At 38.3% G+C, this 23057-nt stretch overlaps 1 protein-coding gene across 1 annotated transcript; it reads left to right on the plus strand.

Moving 5' to 3' along the window:
• Positions 1-1995: 1995 nt before the first annotated feature.
• EIF1AX (eukaryotic translation initiation factor 1A X-linked) lies at positions 1996-22024 on the plus strand. The gene is made up of 7 exons (XM_036271067.1): positions 1996-2095; positions 7580-7663; positions 9751-9854; positions 11665-11715; positions 14148-14229; positions 15639-15730; positions 18359-22024. Exons 1-7 carry the CDS (start codon positions 2080-2082, stop codon positions 18362-18364), a joined length of 435 nt encoding a protein of 144 aa, XP_036126960.1. The 5' UTR covers positions 1996-2079; the 3' UTR covers positions 18365-22024.
• The last annotated feature ends 1033 nt before the right edge of the window (positions 22025-23057 follow it).

Here is a 23057-nt window from a genome sequence, read left to right on the forward strand (position 1 = left end):
CAGAACAGGTTTTGTAATCTTTAAAAGAAATGAAAATTTATATAATAAAGTTTCAAATAAATGCATGCATGTTCTTTTATCAGATTATTTCGATTACATGATGATTAATCCTTCATATTATCAAATTCTATCCAAAGTATAAATTTATATCATTGAATTAGTAGAACTTAAAACAAGAATGTTTCTGAGTTAATAAGTAAAAACTAAATTATTCTATGCAAAGTTTTGTTAGCCTGACGAGTTTGCCAAATCGGACTCATATCATACGTCATAGGTCTTACCCAATACCAAACTTGAATAATCATTCAAAGGACACAGGGTAATCACCAGGCACAAATGAGAATCTTTTCTTGGAGAAGTCCAAAATTATCAGATTTAGCTCCAAAATGACTTTTTTCTCCCTCACTGATTCAGAATTAAAGAACAAGTTTCCTTTTGTGCATTGTACATGGAGACATTATTTAAACAAAAGGAGTCATTTGGGCCGTGCTGGTGTGGCTCAGTGGTTGAGCGTTAACCCATGCACCAAGAGGTTGCTGGATCGATTCCAGTCAGGGTACCTGCCCAGGTTGTGGGCCTGATCCGCAGTTGGGGGCACAGAGGAAGCAGCCAATTGATGTTCTCTCTCAGGGATGTTTCTGTCTCTTCCTAAAATCAATTTTAAAAAATTATTTTTAAAGGAGTCTTTAGTTTTGCAACACCCCCCTCTATGCCTCATTAATTACATAATTTAAACGATAAGCCCCCATTCTCCAGCCAACCATGCCTCATAAATCCACAAAGTCCAAGTTTTACAATAAGCTATCTCTATAGACCAAGTGTATCTTGCTAAAAGCATTTTAGAGATAAGGACTTCTTGTTTTCTTTCTACTAATAAATATCATTAGCACTTTTTTGTTTTGTTTTTTGGTATGTGCCCCTAGCGGGGGGCCGAACCCAGAACTCTCTGGTCCGCAGGCTGAGGCTCCAACCGCTGAGCCAAACCTACCAGGGCTCACTAGCACTTTTAAAAGGAAATTTGAGGTCATTGCTTGCTTGTAGAGAGGGAATGGATTGTAGACCTGCAGTTATCCCTTCCTTCCCAGTAGACATTTTTAGTAGTTTTATATTATGATGGTGTTTTTGCTACAACGCCATAAAAACAAAACAAAAAAAAAACACCGACTGGCAGAAATTTATTTTGTCACAGTTTTGGAGTCTGGTAGTTCAAGATCAAAGTGCCAACTCTTTAAACAACCTATCTCCAAATAAAGTTATATTCTGAGGAATTAGGGGTTAGGAATTAAACATAGGAATTTTGGGAGTACACATTTCAGCTCACAACACTGAATTTAGGTCTTCTCCCCTTCCTTCCTCCCTTTATTCCTTCCTGTATGTAATGAGCACCTACTCTGTGCCAGACATTCTGCTAAGTGCTGGTAATCCTAAAGCAACAGATGTGGTCTCAGCCTAATAAGGTTTACATTGAGGTAGGGAAGACATATTCATAAAGTAATGACAAGTGTCATGCAGACATTATGCTTTGGTAATGGGGATGGCAGGAAAGCCTTGTCCTTCCCCTCAGACTCCCAGCCTGGTAGGTCGGGTGAAAAGGACGCTTTAAAACAGATGTGAGGTTATAGTTGATGAGTCAGCTGCTCAAACTCAGACCGGTTTGTCGCAAAGCGGCAGAACTCTGGCGTCAGCCAGCAGCGGGCGCTCCCTGAACCCGCCCTTTCGTGTGACGCCTTGGCTCCGCCCCCTTTGTGCTGTGTGAACTATAGTGAACGCTCCGGGAGCGCGTGTCCCTCTGCTTTAACAATAGGGGGTCAGTCGGCCACGCCTGCGCAGTAGAGACAGGGGGGGCGGGCCCAGGTGGCGTGGAGGCGGAGAGAAGCGACGCAAGCAGACGCGACGCCATTTGCTGCGGCGGAGCGTGTGTGAAGGTTGATCTCGGAAGAACTCGGTCTCGAGACTAGCCCGCGCACGCGACCGGCTCCACGCGTCGCCCCTCGCGCCCCTTGGAGAAGTCGCTGCCGCCGCCGCTGTCGCCCCCGCCCGAATAAGAGTCGCAAACGCCGCGAGGCCGCAGTCACCGCCATGCCCAAGAATAAAGGTAATGCCGCCTGGACTCCGGGACCACGACTCCTCTCTGCCGGGTCTCCTGGCCATGCCTGCTGCTTCGGGATAGCTCAGGCCGCCGTGACCTTCCTCTCCGCCCTGCCTGCAGGCGGCTGGGCGATCCGGACGCGATTCCGGGCTCGGGAGAGGTGCTGAGAAGTTACTCCTGTCTTCCAGTTTGGTCACATTGGGGTGGAGCCGACGCCATTTTTGTAGGGCTTCCTGCGGGAGAACGTGGGCTTTTGCTCCTGCTTCGCGCCACAGTGACCGCGGCGCGATGGGGACCCGTGGGAGCCCTCCCCTGGGGCGCCTGGGCTTCGCAAATGGGCGCTTTTGGGCTTCCCAGGCAAGGGAAGTTTAATCCTGGAAGCAGTTCTTAACTTTTAGAGGGTGATGCTTGCTTTAGTGACCATCAGGTACTCCTGCATGGGTTTCTTTATGGACAGTTGTTGAATATTGTTGAGACTATTACTCTCCTGTAAACAGGGAGCGAAATCTGGATGCATTTTTGTGGTTCATTTCTGTAGTTATACCCTTCCCCATCCCTTTACGGGGTTTACCCCCCCCCCCAAAAAAAAAAAAACTTGTTCGATATTTAGCCAAGTTTTCTACTTTTGTTTTAGATCATGGATATATTGTGCTGGAAGTAAAGACCTTTAAATTCCCTCCATTCTGATGTTAAATATTTACAGGTTGTCAGACTTGAGAATAAGTTTATTTGGAATTTCCAAAATGGAAAGCGTAGTCTAGGTAAAAGCAGAACAGCCCTAAAGAAAATTCCCTTTTTTAGACTTAAGGGTGTTTCTGCTTTTAGATCATCCTTATATTTTCTCAAAGGAAATTGTGTAAGTAGAAACTGGGAAAACTGTATTTCCAATAGGAGAAGAGCATATTTCAGAACCCACAAGAAGTTTCCTTTGATTATTCATCCTGAGACCTCCTGCCCTGACCTAGCTAGCCTATTTCTGTTCACTTTTCTACTTCACAGCTGGCTCCAGCGTTTCTGCCTCATTTCCTCTGTAGCTGTCACTACTCATTTTATCCCTTGGGATATTTGGTTGCGGCTCTGTGCAAGATTTGGTGCCGTTGCCTCAGGGCACTCTACCTTATTGCCCTAAGAAATCTAATTTGTAGGTCCATTTTGTAGCAAGGATTTTACTTCTAATTATTCTTGGAAAGACAGGGTGATAAAATAGGGTTTTAAAAGTCATAGTTTTCTGGTAACCTATATAATCCTTTATTACCTATGAGATGGTAATTGGATCCCTTCAGTAGGTATCTTATTCTCACTTTTATTTCTAGCATGAGATTTTCAGTTCCTTCACTAGACTATAAGCTGTAAAGGGCAATAATAGATGTGTCTTAATAACATTGGATTGCTAGCACCTGACACTTAGATGCTCAATAAATATTTTTTGGATTAAGTCACCTCACTTCTGTTGAGTACACCCTTAGGTGAATAATAGGTTCATTCCCCTTTGATTCCAAGGGGACAGGACTTCTGCATTAAATCACATCTAGTTCACTAGCCTCCTTTAAAGTTAATTCCATTATATGGCAATAAAATAGAGAGGGAAGTGATCAGGGTATGGTTAATTCTGGTAAATTTACAATTGATGAATCTCTTTTATAAGTAACATTGGGGTGTACAAAAATTATAGATAATGCAGTGAACACCTGGGAATCCATTACTCTGAACTTGAGAATTACAACTCAGATTTTTTTTTTCAAGACCCCTGCATTTTATGAGATGAGGTTTAATGTAGAAATAAATTTGTTTTTTTTCATTGGAAAAGCCAGAGGCCCTGTGAAGATAATCTTGATGATGGTTACACAAGTAAGGCTGTGAATTGTGTGTCAGAAGACTTCAGCTTTGGGCTGATTCTTAGCTGATTTCCTCTAGATTCTGTCACCTTATTAACTCAGGAAAAAGGGTATCCTTTGGCCCACTCAGAAGAGCATTTTGTGGTGAGGTGCTCCCATACTTTCAGGATGTTACTACCTTTGATTTTTAAAATCACCACTCCTTTAGGAGTGTATGGACTACTATTGACTGATTTATTCAGAGAATTGCCAGCTCAGGTATATAACTCAGCAAACAAAGGAGGTGATTCTTGCCCTATTGGAGCATTCACTCTAGTTTGAAGATCTGGCATGATTTAATAACTTGAAGCAGAAGATACTTTTCTCTTCCTAGGAAATTAGTTTTGGTGTTCCCTAGGAAATCCTCAAATACTTACTGAATTCTAAGGACTCTTGGTGGGTCAGGAAATTGTAGAGGCCCACCTAGCAATCGCACAGAGCATTGTGAGACTGCGCCCAAGACAGGGTAAGTGCACTTGATGCAAGAAGTTAAGTGTGTCTGTCCTTACAGTGGCCAAGTACACATTCTTTATTCTGTTTGGGCTGTGAATCTTTTGCTGCTTCCATGCTCATATATATCCCTTAATGTCACTACCACGAATAGCCACTTTTGCAAATGACTGCCAATGTGGTTTAGGGTCTGGAATGGGAACAAAATGCTGTGGAGAGATACCCTAATGTGGGGGCCAGGAACAAAAGAAGATTAGGTTTTTTTTGTTTGTTTGTTTGTTTTAATTTTTTTGGTATGTGCTCGTAGCGGGAACCGAACCCGGGAGTCTGTGGTTCGCAGGCCAGTGCTCCAACTGCTGAGCCAAACCGGCCAGGGCAAAAGAAGATTAGGTTTGAATCTGGTCACCCACACTCACTGACAAATGTTAAGTGAGTTACTTCTTTGAGCTTAGACGAACTCAATGGTAAACTAGGGATAAATGACTTATTGCCTCATAGGGTAATTGTGACAAGTAAATGGGTGGTTGCGTAGTGGTTAAGAGCATAGTCTCTGGGGTTTCACATCCCAGGTCTCAGGTCACGTGATAAAGCTTCAGATGAGCCACTTAACCATTTGAAGTCCATTATCTTGTGAAATAAAGACAAAATAGTACCTATCTCATAGGCATAGGCTTGTTAGGGGCGAGTTACTAGAACAGTGAGTAGTCTACTTGGATTGAAGCATAAGGGAATGGAGGAGAAATATTGAGAGATAGGTTGTTTTCATGTTTATAGATTGAGAGATTTAATTCTTTTTTTTTTTTTTAATCCTAACCCAAGGACACTTGCATTCATCTTCAGATAGAGCAAGAGAGGGAGGGAGGAAGAGAGAGACAGAAACATCGATGTGAGAGAGAGACATCCACTGGCTGCCACCCACATGACCCCAACCGGGGCGGGGACAAACCAAAACCAAGGTACGTGCCCCTAGCGAACACAGTTCTCTCTGGACCTCAGGCCAACGCCCTAACCACTGAACCAAACCGGCCAGGGTGAGACTTAATTTTTTAAGGTAGTTATGTTACCACTAACAGAAACAAGGATAGTGATTAAGGACCAGCTTTGTAAAAGAAACTAAATGGAGTTTTGAATAAAATTGAGCTTGAGATGACAGTAACATATTCACTGGAAATGTACTGAGCCATTAAAAATAGGAGACCGAGGCTTAGTTGACATAGGGGGCTGAGGTGTAAAATTATTAGCATAGAAGTGATAGGTGAGAGAAATATAAATTTCCTTAGAAAGTGAGTGAGCAGAAGGTAGGAATTTGGACTGGATGAAGCTTGAAAGGGATAGGCATAACGAAGGGGGACTGATGAAAAGTCAAGAATAGTGCTAGTGACCTTTTCAAGGTCAGAAAAAGGAGAGTTGAGAAATGATCAGCAGTGTCATTTTAATATATGGAAAACAAAGGGGCACTGGAAAAGGACAGATATTTAAAGTCACCAATAGACAGAAGAGTTCTAGAATCCTAAATGGAAGTATTTGGATCTTCTGTTCTAACTCCTTCATTTTACATAGGCTGAGCCAGATCCTGGGTTTTTTGTTTGTGTGTGTATGAAAGCTCCATAAAGGAGTATCCTTTACTCCTCCCTCGTCCTACATCTGATCTTAATTCTCTCGTTTCCATCTCAAAAATGTCCCTTTTATTATTCTTCTGAATAATATTCCATTGTATGGTCGTATCACAGTTTATCCATTCATCTACCAAAGGACATCTTGGTTGCTTCCAAGTTCCTTTCCTCTTCATGACTAAGCTCAGCTTGCTTCAGTCTACTTGTGATAAGAACAGTGATCTTCTCACCAGTTTTCCCACCCAGAGGATCATGTCACACCTCTGCTTTTTGTTGAAGTATTTTTTTTTTTTTTATCCTCACCCGAGGATATTTTTCCATTTTTTGTACAGATAGAGTGGGAGGGAGAGAGAGGTAGGGAGAGAGAGAGAGAGAAACATCGACGTGAAGGGACACATCGAGTGGCTGCCACCCGCACGACCAACCAGGGCCGGGGACAAACTGCAACCGAAGTCCGTGCCCTTAGCGGGAACCGAACCCGGGTCTCTCCGGACCGCAGGCCGACACTCTAACCGCTGAGCCAAACTGGCCAGGGCTGTTGAAGTATATTTTAATTAAAAATTTTTGAATACTAAATATATTCATGATTCAGATTTCAAAAACTATAAAAAGTGAACTCTGTCTTCCTGGATGTGTCTCATTGCCAACTAGTTCTCTTTCTCGCAGGCATTGTTAACTTTTTTTGTGTATGCCCTTCCAGAGATATTTTATGTATATATAAGTAGATATGAATATGAATTTCTTTTTTTTACATCAATGGTGGGTTTATGCTCTTCTTCACCTTGCTCTGTTTCTTTTCAGTCATCTTGCACTCAGCCTTTCATTGGGCTGGGGGGTTCAGGTGGTTGGGTACAAGAGAGACAAGGTATTTTTATAAAATTTATCAAGACCCGCTATATCTCTCACCTTGTCCCATGTGGGCCGCTGTAGGAGGGGTCCCTGAGCAATGTAGTCAACCAAGTGGTCATTATCTTTATGATCCAGGGCAGCTTGGTCATTGAAGGCAGGTGTCCTCAGAAAGGGATATGCTTACTTTTATATAATACCTGTTTTGGTTTGTTTATATTTTATGTCAGAAATACTCCAAAGGAATTTCCAAGAAGGGTAACGGAGTGATGATATGTATATATTTAATATGGTTGGAGATTGTAAATTTAATGATTATATGACAAAATTTGATGAATTTTTAAATTTGTGATTTTTTTATTTTGTTTTTTTTTTAATGTTTTTATAGATTTTTTTTATTTTGTTTTTATTTTGTTTTTTTTTAGAAAAAGAAGAGGGGGGAGAGAGATAGAAACATCAATGTGAGAGAGAAATATTGATCGGCTGCCTCCTGCATGCCCTCTGTTGGGGATCAAGCCCGCAACCCAGCATGTACTCTGATCAGGAATCCAATTGGGACCTCTAAGTCCATGGGATGATGCTCAATGCACTGAGCCACACCACTGGGCTTAAGTGATTTTTTTTTAAACCGTTTTTATAAACCTTAATTTAGTTTATTTTCCTACTGTTTTGCAGATAATGTCTTTTTATTTCTTTAAAACCATTAGGTAAAGGAGGTAAAAACAGACGTAGGGGTAAGAATGAAAATGAATCCGAGAAAAGAGAACTGGTGTTCAAAGAAGATGGGCAAGGTAAGCGTTTTCATAAATTAGGTCTCTTTTAGTAATGGCTTTGTGGTTTAATTGTAGAATTTCAGTTTCTAAACATAAAAGAGATACTATTCATAATTCTTAGCAGTGAATCTCATGTCTCTTTTTTCTCTTCTCCATTTCTATTGGTATTCATTTCTTGGTGTACTTAGCCTGTTGAGGATTGGTGATGTTTCTGTAAATGTATAGGTTTCATTGTTTTGTGTGAACACTCATCTCTAAGAATGAATTATAAAGTTCAGAGGGAATTAAGCTTTAAAAGTGATGGTTGACAAGTCCATGATTTAGTAGACCTTTTTTGATAGTAAATGGTGCTACATAGTATGTGCAGTAGACCATGAATACTTGAGGGATGAATCTGAAGCCGTCCCCTCACTTCTCCGGTGTCATTAGCATATAATTTCATAAAATATAATAAAATGAAATTAAACATTTGACTGACCTTTTCAAACTAATTAGGACTTGGTAAGTGCCAGCCCAAGATATATAATACTAGCTTCTATATTTTTACTTTGAGTAATTTCAAACCTTCAGAAAAATTACTGTGTTTAGTACAACAAACTTTTCTCTTTTTTTCTTTTTGTTAATCCTCACCTGAGGATATTTTTTCATTGATCTTTTAGAGAGAGTGGAAGGTAGGGAGGGAAACAGAGAGAGAGAGACAAACATCAATGTGAGAGAGACACATTGATTGGTTGCCTCCTGCACAACCCCTATGGGAGCTGGGGATTGAACCTGCAACCCAGGCTCGTGCCCTTGACCAGAATCAAACCCATGACCCTTCAGTCTGTGGGCCAGCGTTTTAACCGCTGAGCCAAACCAGACCAGACCAATGAACTTTTCTTAAATTTGGGTGCATGTCTATGTTTCCCGAACCATTTGAAAGTTAGTTGCAGTAGTTGTAGACATCGTGATACCGCTCCCTTACTACTTCATCGTGTGTCTCAAGAACAGGTATATTCTTTTACATAACAGAACCCTCAGGTAACTTAACTTGAATATATTATATATCCAGGTTATGGTCCCTATTCAAAATTTTCCAGTTAATCCCAATAATTTAACATAATTATTTATAGTCTTTATAGAGCTTTGGTGATTTGTTCATGCCACATAAAAATGAAATATATTTTCTGGCTAAGAGACCTTTCCGTTTCTTAGCCTTAGTCATTCTGGCCCCCATTAGCAGTTGACTTGATTTCGACTGCCACTACTTCTTTTTCATACTTTTCCCCCCATTTTGAAAGGGAGGCTGTCTTTGAATTGACTAACCATGTTGAGGTGCTAGGTTCACTCTGTGTAGTCTGAGCAACTCACTTCACGTGTCAACCCCACATTCGAGCTTTTCAAAGTTACATTTCCATATTTACCAGTTAGTGGATATCCTCTTTGGGGGTTAGGCTAATGTACAGCTTGAGTAAGCTAAAGGTTCTGAAGTGATGCTCCCCACTTCCTATGTCTTCTGTCATTTAATGGGAAAAAAAACAGGCCCGTGGTCAAGCTAATGCTCATAGTCTCCTCAGTTTTTCAAAGGGCAGGGAAACCAGTTGGCTTCCTGGGTACCCTTTTGAAAAGGTTTTAATGAAAAGTTTGGCATTTTGCCTGAGAACATCTTTCTGGCTTTACAAAAACTTTAGAATAATCACTAAGATATTCTAATATAGCAAAGACATAATTAATATTTAAGCTACTTTTATTTGTCAAATGTACCAAATGTTGTGATGAGATTAGCTTCTAAAAGTTCTAAGGGAAAGGAGGTCCAAAATTGGGAAAGGCTTCGAGAAATTGAGGAGGTATAGTGTGTACATTTTCAGATAGGCCACCTTGATCTCCAAAAGTAAAGCAGAAAGTCATAAAGAAACATTTCTGATAGCAGGCAGACAGCTTGTCAGAGTCTTGCTTGTGGCTCTGACATTGACTAGCTTGGGGTTTATCACTTCCTTGCATTTTTTTTACTGCATATATTTATTCCCAACTAGTATACCTGTACATACTAGTCAGTTTTATGTGGACTTCTAAATTGCTTTTATCAAAAGTTGAACAATATCTTTATGCCCTTTTCCCTCTCCTAGAATATGCTCAAGTAATCAAAATGTTGGGAAATGGACGCTTGGAAGCAATGTGTTTTGATGGTGTAAAGAGGTTGTGTCACATCAGAGGGAAATTGAGAAAAAAGGTAAGTGTGGAGATTTGTTTTACTTTAATACAAAATTGATATGGGGGGAGTGGCTCTACAGTTTTTATGGGCCAGCCTGCCAAAAATGTTTAACCCGAATCTAATAATGAGCAAATAATTGACAAATCCAAATTGAGGGACTATGCAAAACAAATGGCCTGGCTTTTTTTTTTTTGTACGTGCCCTTAGCAGGAACCGAATCCAGAACTCTGGTGGTCCGCAAGCCAATGCTCCAACCACTGAGCCAAACTGGCCAGGGCAGTGGCCTGGCTTTTAATGCATTGTTAGTGTCAGGAAAGGGGGGGAAAGGCTGGAGTGTTATTAAATGTTAAATTAACTGAATTATGATCATGAATGGGTTTCCTGGAAAGCAGTGACTAATTTCCCATCATAGTAGAGGTGTTCAGGAAAAGAACTAAGCGAAATGGAGATAAGCAACCTAACAGTTGCTGAGTTCAAAATACTGCTGATAAGGATGCTCAATGAACTTAGTGAGAAATCTCAGTGAACTTAGTGAGGGCCTCAAGAGCATAAAAAAGGACAAGTCAGAAATGAAGGAAGCACAGTCAAAAATGAAGGAGGCACTAACTGAAATAAAAAATGATTTACACAGATTTAATAGTAGAGTAGGTAAAGCCAAGAAGCAAACCATCGATTTGGAATATAAGGTAGCAAAAAACACCCAATCAGAACAGCAAAAAGAAAAAAGAATCCAAAAAAAATGAACAAAGTGTAAGGAGCCTCTGGGACAACTTCAAGCGTGCCAACATTCGCATCTTGGGGGTGCCAGAAGGAGAAGAGAGAGAACTAGAAATCAAAAACCTATTTGAAACAATAATGGCAGTAAACTTCCCTAACTTGGTAAAGGAAACAGACATACACGTCCAGGAAGCACAGAGAGTCCCAAATAAGATGAACCCCAAGAGGCCCACACTAAGACACATCATCATCAAAATGCAAAAGTTTCAAGACAAAGAGAGAATCTGAAAAGCAGTTAGTTACCTACCAGGGTGTTCCCATAAGACTCAGCTGATTTCTCAAAAGAAACTTTGCAGGACAGAAGGGAGTGGCAAGAAATATTCAGAGTGATAAAAAGCAAGAACCTACAACCAAGATTACTCTATCTTGCAAAGCTGTCATTTAGAATCGATGGCCATATAAAGAGTTTCCCAGACAAGAAAAAGTTAAAGGAGTTCATCACCAAACCATTATTATATGAAATGATGAAGGCTCTTTTTGAAGAAAAAGATAAAATATATGAACAAACAAAATGGCAATGAATACATATCTATCAACAATGAAATCTACAAACAAAATGAACAAGCACAACAGAAACATTCTCATAGATACAGAGAACATTTTGTTGGTTGCCAGATGAGAGGGGGGTTGGGGGAATGGGTGAAAAGGGTGAAGGGATTAGGAAGTACAAATTGGTTGCTAAACTGACAAACCTCGAAGGGAAGGGGGATGGGAAGAAATAAACCAAAGAATTTATATGCATAACCAATGGACACAGACAATAGTGTGGGGAAAGGCAGGAGGGGCGCGGGATTGGGGAGGAGGGGGTCAATGGGGGGAAAATGAGAAACGTCTCTAATACATTCAACAATAAAGATTATTTTAAAAGTAATTTTTTTAACATCCCAAATTATACAAAAATTGAAGCAGGCACAGCTGCTTGTTATAGTTGTTTTTTTCCCGCCCTCCTAATTCTAAATATAGGTACTTCAACCACAGTTGGGTGAAGAGCACTTTGTGGGAATGCTGACTCAATGTTGTTCTTGATTTTTTATTTTTATTTCTTTTATAGGTTTGGATAAATACCTCGGACATAATATTGGTTGGCCTACGAGACTACCAGGTAAAATAAAATAAAATGTTTATTGTTCACTTGCTTGATTTTGATGATCCATTAATGTTAGGAACATGAATCCTAACCGTATTTGACCTGACCAGCCCAGTATGCTCCTCACCATTGTATCAACAAATGTTTCTTTCATAAGACATTGTGCTTAGTACCCCAGAGATTATGGTTCCCAAATGCCAACCTGTGGAGTTCACATTTTCACTATACAAAAAATACAGGCCATGTAATTATTTCATGAAGCAAAATGGTCACTTTTCCCTTTGTGTATGTGTGTGTGTGTGTATTTAAAAGGTTTTCTTTTTAGCCCTGTAGTTCATTGGTTAGAGCTTTACCCTCAAACCGAAGGGTCTTGAGTTTGATTCCCAGTGAAGGGCATGTACTTGGGTTGTAGGTTCGATCCCTGGGCCCTGTTGGGATCATGCAAGAGGTTGCCAATCCATGTGTCCCTCCCTCGCCCCCCCTTCACGCTCTCTAAAAATGAATGAAAAAAAATATCCTCGGGTGAAGATTGACTTTTGCGAAAGTGTCCCTTTTTAATGAGTGATAGTGTATAGTAGTAGTTTTGTTAGTGTTCTTGGCAAAATAAAAATGTAATTTTATGTTGGTCCTCCCACCCCAGTTTTTTAAAAAATATATACATCTTGAAATAAAAATCTGGAAACTGTTACTCATGGGGCTTCAGCTGAGTGATTCACTCTGCCATCCTACAAGATGCACACGGCCTGGTAATGAGGGGAATAAGGTACTTATAGTATAGACCATGATATAAGTAGGTACTCTAAATTTAGATAAGCACTTAGGTAAGAAAATGGTAGTTTCCCCTCATGATCTCAACCTGGAGACATTGTGGGTCTGTGAAACCCATTTGATTATGCCTGTTGGAACTTATCACTGTGTGTTAAATCACATTGTGAGTGATAAGATGTTTCGGTTTTTATAATTTGGGTCATACTTGATTTAATATATATATTCCAGAATAAATAATTAAAATCTTTACTTTAAATCAGTGGTTCTCAACCATGGGTGGTTTTTGTTTTTGTTTGTTTGTTTTTATGTCCAGGGTCCATTTGGCAGTGTAGACATTTCTGGTTGTCACAACTGAGGGAAGGGGACAGTGCTGCTGGCATCTAGTAGGTAGAGAGCAGAGATGCTATTAAATACCCTACAGTGCACAGGACAGGGCCTACTACAAAGAGTTCTTCAGCCCAAAGTATCAGTAATGCTGAGGTTAAGAAAGTCTTCTTTAAATTCATACCATTTTAATGTCCATTTTCTTCCTTTGATCTCAAAAATGACCCCAGAAGCAGGGAGAAAAAGTCCCTGTTTGACATAGGAAATCAAGGTGCCAAAAGGTAAAACACTATGACTAGAAAATGACAGCCAGGACCAGCTTTTCTGATTCTTAATTTCCCATGATCCTCCTTCTCTGCCCCTGCCATTTAAAAGGTGTTTTAGGGGGACCAGTAGCATCACTGGCTTTTGGAACTTTTTAGAAATGCAGATCCTTGGACCCCCAGCTCCCACCTCAAGCCTCCTAAATCAGAATTTGCATTTTAACAAGATCCCTCTGGACTCTTTTACACATTACAGTTTAAGAAGTGCAGGTCTGAATCACATCACTGATCATTTTCGTTGCCTTTGAAACAATCAGTTTCAACTTTTCTTTCTTCACTGGGTCATATTTTTTTCAAATGGGGAAGTATGAACATTCTAATTCAGTGGTTTTCAGTGGGACATTTGCATCTGAAACACCCAAAAAGCTTTTAAAAAATACACATTCATGGCTTCACTCTGCATCTACTAATCTGTCTTCAGGAGATGTAAAAGCTCCACGTGAGATTGTGATCAGTTCTACCCTAAGAAACCACTGATACGTGGAAAAGTATATTAATTTCCTTAGGTCATTACACCAGTCTCAGTTTTTGAATTAGAGTGTTTAATCAATCACCCTGTAGATTATGGTCCTGGGCAATTTCTTTTTATTTTTTATTTTTATTTTTATTTTTTAGAGGAAGGGGGGGAGAGAGAGAGAGAAACATCGATGTGAGAGAGAAACTGCCTCCTGCACGCCCCCCACTGGGGAGTGAACCCACAACCCGGGCATGTGCCCTGACCAGGAATTAAACTGGGACCTCTCAGTCCATGGAACGACGCTCAGCCCACTGAACCACACCAGCCAGGCAGAATTTTTATATTTCAAAAGACTTCTCTAACCAAAGGGTAATGGTACATAATCTACAAGATTGGGTCTGTACAGTTATGTTCTTATTAAAGTGAGTTCTGTGAATACCTTCCCCAGACTCTTTGATCATATTTATGCATGCAAGCTTCATAGTGGGTTAAACCTGAGGATGTTTTTCAGAGGGTAGGAGAAAACTTAATATTTTGCCATAACCAGTTCTAAAAGTTATTTTTCTTTCTTAAAGGACAATAAAGCTGATGTAATTTTAAAATACAATGCAGATGAAGCAAGAAGTCTGAAGGCATATGGCGAGCTTCCAGAGCATGGTAATGTCTAAGTTACTATATTAACTTGTCATGGTGCTATTACCTGGTCGAATTAAGGTGAAAGGATTTTGGCCCTGGCCTGTTTGGCTCAGCAGTTAAAGTGTCAGCCCGAAGACTGAAGGTCTTGGTTCGATTCCCAGTCAGAGGCACGTACCTGGGTTGCAGGTTGGATCTCTGGCCATGATGGCTAACCAATCAATGTGTGTCTCTTACATTGATGTCTCTTTCCCCTCTCTCTCTCTCCCTCTCTCCCTCCCTCCTTCTCTCCTCTCCTTCCTTCCCTCTCCCCTTCCATTCCATCTAAAAATCAATGGAAAAATAATTCTCAGGTTAGGATTAACCAAAAATAAATAAATAAGCGAAGGGATTTTGTTAGAACTTTGTGGATTTTGCATATTTACTTTTGTGCTTACATGATTTAAGTCTAACTGCCTATACTTCATAATACTAGATGCCTTAAGAAAATAATCGAAATTCTCTTTCTAATAACACTTTTGGTTACGAGTTATACTTTATAAACCCTGGACTTCTACAAGAGACTGTCATTGTTCATATAACTTTAAATGTGTAACAAAGATAGTAATTAGGTACTATTGCTGATTTTTATTACAAAGGCAGTCTTCAGTTCATCTTACCGATCATAGTATACCACAGGATAAGCCGACATTCTTTTTCCTCCCCTAATACAAAAGTTATACCTTCTTAAAGTAGAGAACTTAAGGAAAACAAAAATAAGTCCCTCACAAGATTATCAAAGGAGAAATATTCTTTACATACTATTTTGTAAGCCTGCATTTTTCACCTGGTAGTTCTTTGGAGTTTTTGTTTTTGGGGGTTTTTTTTGGCTCTGTTGCATGTTATAAAAACAATATGATATTTTGTGTTATGTCTTATATTTTGATGTATCTCCAAAACATTAGAATAATCACACATTTGTGAATTTTTAAACATATAGTACTCTAGGCCATGAAAATCCTGCTGAAATTAATTACTTGGCATTTCCTATTTAGGAAATGATGAGTCTGATGATTGGTGAGTTTCTAGCATTGCTCAAACCTCTTTTAAGATGTAGCTGAAAGGTGTAATAGCTTTAGAATTTGTGTCATTAGAGCCTGTCTTACTAAAAATTTCTTTATAAACTAAAATTGTAACACAAGTACATTCCATCTTGACTTAGCAGTCACTTTGTTAGAGGTTTTGTTGTATCAAATACTATTCTGTATAGTAGGGTTGTTAGGTCGAAGTTAGGATCTTTCTGATTATAAAACTTAGATTTAATTAAATTAAAATTTTAAGTTGTAAGTCTCCTTTTATAGTTCAACATTTGATATCAGACCACTTTTAGTGGGCAGTTATTTTAATAACATCTCGGTTATGTTATATGAGTATATTTGTTATTGTTTCTTTAGCTAAAATCAATGAAACTGATACTTTTGGTCCTGGAGATGATGATGAAATCCAGTTTGATGACATTGGAGATGATGATGAAGACATTGATGATGTAAGTAGATGCACCTCGTGTTTTTCAATGTTTGTGAATTATCCACAGAGAAATTAGCTCTTTGCTCAAACTTCTTTAATCTAAGAATGTTGAACACTTAAATAAGGATATATTTTGAGACCTGTCCATGAATTAATATACTCAGTAGATAATTAATCAAACTGTTTGTACTTTGAGAATTCATCTATTTTTAACATTTCTTCCTAGAAAGATCAGTATTTGCTTTGGCAATGTGAATACTAGTCATTGGAAGCATAACTTATTTAATTAAGAGTGTCTAGAGGCAGGGAGGGCGGATGAAAAAAGATGAAGGGATTAGCCAAAGAACATAAGCATAATCTGTAGACATAACAGTGTGGTGATGGCCAGGGAGGAGAGGGGGTGGGGGCTGGGGGTGGTGGGGAGGGAGACATCTCTAATAGTGTCAGCGATAAAAATAAAGTTAATAAGTAAATAAAACCAAAAAAAAGAGTGTCTAAAGAGAACTCTTTTAAGAACTTTAGTTGTAAGCCCAGCTGGTGTGGCTCAGTGGTTGAACACCGACCCATACCCCAAGCGGTCATCAGTTTGATTCCTGGTCAGAGCATATGCCCAGGTTGTGGGCCCCATCCCCAGTTGAGGGCATGCAGAAGGCGACCAGTTAATGTTCTCTCTCATCAATGTTTCCATCTCTCTTTCCCTCTCCCTTCCTCTCTCTCTAAAGATAAAGAAAGAAAAAATTTTTTAAAGGGGGGGGGGGAACTTTAGGTGTAAGAAACACAACATCTTATCAAAGAAATAGATCTTCTCTCAATTGGAATACTAGTATGTTAAAAGAAGAATCTTGTTTGAACCAGCATGATGAGAAGCATTGAAATTACAACATACATAAAAAGCTTTGTTAAAATCTAGACCTTTAGCCATTATGTGATTTTTATCTGCTGGATATGCACTATTGGCAGACTCTTGGTTTAGAGTTGTGTGGTTATTCTGAGGAAAATGTGTTGTTTTCCCTAGCAGAAAAGCGGTGATGCTCACAAGAGTAAATGCCTCATTGCCCTTCTGCTCTTAACAATGTTTAAATGAAATTCAAGCTTAGTTTTTGGCAATGTAAATTTATTTAATAGTTGGGGTGGGTATTATGAATTACTCATATCTGGTTTGGGCTCTTTTCAACGTCCTTTAAATAAAAATGTTCAGAAACCACCTGTGTATATATGTCTAAAAATAATACTAATGTTTAATTTGCTTTAAAGATGAAATTTTCATATACCTAGAGCATTTGTTCCTAAGATGGTGTAGCAGAATTACTAGAGCTTTTAAAAAACAGAAAGACTGATCTTGGGAAAATTTGAGTTAGGCATCACAAGTGATACTGCCACCGAGATTCTACAATTAACGTTTTCCTACACTTGATTTATCGTGTATCTGTCTATATCTTTATTAATCCATCTTATATTTTGGTGTATCTCCAAACCATTAGACACATTTATGAATTTTTAAATGTATGGTACTACTATACTAGTGCTTTGTTCATTTTAAAGCATACCCTAAAATAGAAAATGAAAAAGAATAAGAAATCAATACATCATTCTATTATTTTTTTAATGTCACTCCTTTTGGAGACCCTGAGCCAGAGGATTCTTGTGACTAAATTGTTAATGATATTTTGACAGTAGATTTATTGATTGTATTCTGTGACATGACATGGAATATTGTGTTGTAGATTAAAGGGTGATCCAAACATTTGGACAGTTGAGCTGGGGTGGAAGACCTCTTCCAAACCAGAGAACATGTCTGAATAGGAAGCCACATACAGAGGTGATAGGTTGAGGATCTAGACGGGAAAGATTCTCTAAGAATGAATCTCTGCCAGCGCTTCCTCTAAACTGGGCTCAGCAGACTGGCGGGTAAAAGATGAAGAAAACCATGGTTCTTAAATAATTTTTTTTTTCTTTACTGATTTTAGAGAGAGAGGAAGGGAAAGGGAGAGAGAGATAGAAACATCGAGAGAGAACATCGATTGGCCGCCTCCTGCATGCCCCCCCCCCCCCCGGGGATTGGGCCCACAACCTGGGCATGTGCCCTGACCGGGAACCGAACTGGCGACCTCTTGGTGGGTGATGGGTTGATGCTCAACCACTGAGCCACAGCGGCCAGGCAAGATAATGATTCTTAAGAGAATTGGAGTTAACAAACAGTTGTAAGAGTGACTTTATCACTGGAGAACCTTACTTCCCCAAGACATTTCTCTAGGTGGTTTATAGGTGTTCTAGCCCTCAATCATATAACTAGGTTGACTAGAAGGAGAAGAATTTGGTCAGTATCACACTTGTTCCTTTCTTTAAGACACAATGTTCTCAAGTGTCTTGCTCCCATCCCCAAAATAAAAAATCTCCAGCACAGAAGGAAGGAGACACTAAACTTTTATTAGGAATATTCAGTATAACATATAACAGTCTGAAGGAGGTTATAAAGATTTACTGGTAACAGACCAGAATTGAGAAAAGCATCGTGTACAGAATTTCTTCTTCAGACTGGATTTGTTTCCGGGTGGCCTATGGGAGGTTGGAGGTCTCCCTTATGTGGTAGGTTGCTTCAATATAAAAATCTGTTTTTCATTTGTTCTGATGTTCTTTTCCCTTTCAGATCTAAATTGACCTCAACATTTTGCATTCCAACTTCTCTGAGGATTGTTCATTAATTTGGATTTTGGCTGTGGCCTGTAAAAGAAGATTAAAATTTTCATTTATTTGAGTGCAGATTGTTAAAGCAGACTGATTTGTTTCTAAGGTATTTCTTTAAAAACTGGTAGTGCCGAATGAAGTAAAATGTTAAGCCCACTTTGTTCTTTTGGTGTAATGGAGCTTATGGGTAAAAGAGCGCATCTACTATTTTTAAAGGGGGAGGGAAAAACCTTTCCTACTTTGACCACTTCCAGTAAATCAGTGGGTGTTTTGAATAAACCATTTGCCCTATACTCGTGGATTATGATTAAACCCTAGTTTTGACTAGCCCGTTGACTGTACAGTGACTTTCTATATATTCCAGTTACCTAGATGTATACTTGATGTTTTGATAAAATTTAAGGGAGGTGGAAGTCTGCATTTGAAGTAAGAAATGATTCGGTCTGTTTTTCATATGTTTAAGTAGCATGTGGCTATTTTTATACTAATTTTGATATTGTGTGCATTCTTTTTATGACCTTGTTTTGCCACTATAAACATCAACAAAACAGCATTTCCAACATGCAGATATTAGACCTGGGTTTTAATAGCAATTTTGAATTTGTGAGGTTAGTAGTTGCAGAAATTGAACACTAGGTGGCATCCAATTATCTTAACATTGGAAATACTGATTTAGTTGTAAACCTTTTTTACACTTAACTGTGCATACGAAATTTCCCAACCAAGAAGATTGTATTGGTCATATGCATGTATGTTGAATAATTTTTACAGAACAAAGATATTATGTCATTTTATTTCAGAAGTCATATACATGTAAGCTACAATTTTGAATGCTTTATAAACACATGACTTAATGTATAAATGAAAATTTAATTTCCTAGCAACTTGTACAAATTATGCCCTTTTCAAACTATCCCTAAGCTGGGGTAAGAGGAGGGAATAACAACTTAATGAAAAGATAGTCTCCAATTTCTGAATGGAAGAGCTACAGTGGAGAAATATAATAGAGACAATGTCATGCTGCACAGTATATTATACCCTTGATGTTTAGGGTGTATTTTATGTGTACAGGGTTTTTTTGTTGTTGTTGTTTTGCTTGTATGTTATTTGGAATTTAGATTTGCCCTTCCTTATTTAGTTTTTCATTATGAACTCAAGTAAAATGAAATTAAAGGCTGGACTAGTTAGACCTCACTGATCACATTGAAATTGTGTACAACTTTAAAAGAAGAGATCCACCATATAGCATGTGAAGCTTTTATTCTGCTGGTCTCCAGAGAACTTTGCTGTGATGAAAAGTAATATAAAGGGGAATAGACCTTCACATGGTTTGCAACAAAAACAAATCTCTCACCCCACGCTTAGTATAATATTCAAAGTGTGCAAACTCTGGAATCAAAATCTGAGGTTCTATAAAACATTGTTAAATCAAGAATAGAAGTTAAGTGTGGGCAGCCGCAGTTCATGTTTTTTACTTGGTGTTCCTGAACACTTGTGAGCCCATGGGCTAGTTTTTGATATTTAAAAGAAACCATCCTCTAGAAATTGTCACTAGTGATTGTCTTCCTGAGTAATTTAAACCTCCTAAGATATTTAGGCATTTGTACATAAAGGAGTTTTGCTAAATTTGCAGTACATATAGATCCACGTTAATTACCAAGAATGTTTTAACTCTGTGTATGATACAGTTAATAGTAGGGATGGTATTTCTGAAACATTCATTTTTCTATTTATCTCCTCCAATAAGTATGGCTTATCTAAAGATTCTTCAAAAAATTACAATAATGGCTCAATCCATGTGTTTTCTAGTTTTGTTTTTTTTTCCTTCTTGCCTTGGTAGTAACAGTTCAATGTAGTGCTGTTGCATCCTTGAAAATCTGAAATCATAATACCTTTAAGTAAAATAGTTGGGCTCAAGTTGTAGCTCATATCAACACTATTTGGAATTATTTTAGTAACTTGTCTTTAATGTGGAAATATATAATTTCATCAGTTTTATTATTTCAAATGAGGAATGGAAGTGGTCCTAAGAAAAGTTTTTTTTGTTTGTTTTGGGGGTGTTTAGGGGATTTTTTTTGGTTTGTTTTTGTTATACTCTGATTCCTAAAATGCAGTGCTATAAAGTGTGCTCTGAAAGAAAATAAAATATTTGAAATCCAAGGATAATAGTTGACTGCTAAGAGGTGTAATAGTTATTACTAACAAATTTGATAGGCTTGCATTTTTCATGTAGTGTTTATTCCATTTCCAGTTAAAGTATAAATATGTTGTATTACTGAAGTGGCTAAATAACCAAACCAAGTGTTTGTGTGAAAAAAGATTTGCCAAGATGTATTTGACTGTTGAATCTTTCTTGAAATCAGCCTCTTAAAGAGGCCCCCCCCCCCCCAAGGAGCCTGTAAACTATGCATGATGAAAATTCTTGTATTTTATTAAGGAATGGCCATTGGTTTACTCACCACATCTACGGTATCGTGGTTATAAATATAGTTGCTTACAAAAAACTCTTTGTGACTTGTGGTTTAACTTAGTCTCACATCATATGTAAATATTAAATTATAGGATGTTGAATAACATCTTAGATACAAATTACTATCAGTATTGACTAAAGAGCAATCGACTGATCAATTAGGTAAAAGCATGTTTCAAATAAAATACCTAGCTGCATTTATACTTTATTTATATTATGTACAGATTTAACAACATTCAGCATTAACTGTGGCTTGACTTTTCAAGCATCAGAATGAAAGTGAGGTTCTCTATGTTGCCTGATTGTCGTAAAGATAAAAAAAAATGATTTGTATTGATATAAGATGTTTAGATCTTTATCCTGCTTCACAAGGGGAAGTTTCATTTATGCTGTTTGGACTCCTGTGAACTTTCACACACCACTTTGTGTTTTTGATTTACCTTAAACTACCATCGTTTTTATCCTTTTTTCTTCCTATTCAAAAAAGTACACAGTCTGAATTCAGTCTTTCTACAAGTGTGATCAAAGACACGAACCTCTCAGGTATAAAGAACCAAGGAATTGGGAGAGTATATTGGACTGTGTCCTCTCTTCCCCCAGGCTGCCAGGTACTTAGGAGACAAGGTGATGGAGAGTGAAGAACATGGGCTCTGGGGTCAGGTGGCCTGTGTCCCAACCCCAACTCTTCCCTTTATTTGCAGATGACCACAGGTACCTTCAGCTATTCTGAGCTTCAGGTTCCTCACCTGTAAGATGGGAATGATGAGAACAGTACCTGCAGAATTGTTGGGGATTAACATTTAATGTGTTCATATATAGAGCAATGTCTACCGCTTTTCCCTCAATAGCCAGAATTGTGTAAAATAGAATATGCACATATTTTATATTGATTTTATATTCTCTATTTACCATTTCTTTTACTTGTAGTCTTGGGTTCTTATAATAAAAGAAACGTGAAGGTAGAATATATATTTGTATATACATGTCGACACTTTAAAATAATTGCTTTTTGTCATTTACTTCAGTGTAAGACTAACAGATGGAAGCTTCTAAATTGCTTGAAGATGTTTTGCAAAATACCAACTGTTCTTTATTTCTTTAGAGAAAGTTTATAGTTATTAATAGTGATGGCTCTGATCATATTTCATTTTTAGGTCTTTAATGAGTCCTTTTACATCTTTTTATTATAGATTCATGAAAGCTAATTAGTACTGATTGATTTGGAGGTTTCCTTTTCCATCATGTGGAATTGTGTTTTAAAAAAGCAGATGCAAAATAATTGGAATTAGAAAATAAAATATGAAATAATGTGCAACACTGTATGCAATTGATTCTTTTCACACTTTATGACATTTTTAACAAACGTTTATTTATTTATTTTTGGTTAATCCTCATCTGAGGATATTTTTCCATTGATTTTTTTTTTTTTTTTTTTTTTTTAAGATAGAGTAGAAAGGAGGGAGGGGGAGCGAGAAAGAGAAACATAGATGTGAGAGAGACACATAGACTGGTTGCCTAGTTGCCTCCTGCACGGCCCCAAGCAGGACCAGGGATCCAACCTGCAACCCAGGTAAAGTATGTTCCCTTGACCAGGAATCAATCCTGCACACCAACGCTCTAACTACTGAGCCAAACCAGCCAGGACTACTTACCTGTTTTTTACTTTTGTGTTTTTGGTTATTTGATTCAGATGAATCCATTCAGACTTGCAATTTCTGGGTGAGTAAATCTGTTACAAACCTGGGCTGAAGATGGCCTTTTCTGATGTTAAATCAGTTGTCCAGAATGACCTCAAATTGCCAAAATCACATTCAACAGACCTCATTTTGTACTATGTGAAGATACATAGGCAAAGTAGGCATTTGTCCTCTGGTCAGCTTGCTCACTCCTAAAAAGCCATTCTTTCCTGTCCAGCCCAGGCTTCATTTAGTTCACAGTTTGATAGTGGCAGGTCCAAAAGTGGGGGCAGAATCTGAGTCAAGTCCCATTGCTTCTTTGATCTACTGGACTGTGAGGTATAGAATCCGTTGAATTATTTGCCAACTTGATAAAGCTTAATACATAATTTATTATTTTAAATATCAGTAATCTAAGAATAATTGGAATTAACTTGATAAAGGTTATCTACCAAAAGCAAACATAGAAATACAAGTTTTTTAAAAACTCAATTTTACTTAAGAATGTTCCTGAA

This window comes from Molossus molossus, unplaced genomic scaffold (assembly GCF_014108415.1).
Source record: "Molossus molossus isolate mMolMol1 unplaced genomic scaffold, mMolMol1.p scaffold_m16_p_2, whole genome shotgun sequence".
Lineage (NCBI taxonomy): Eukaryota > Metazoa > Chordata > Mammalia > Chiroptera > Molossidae > Molossus > Molossus molossus.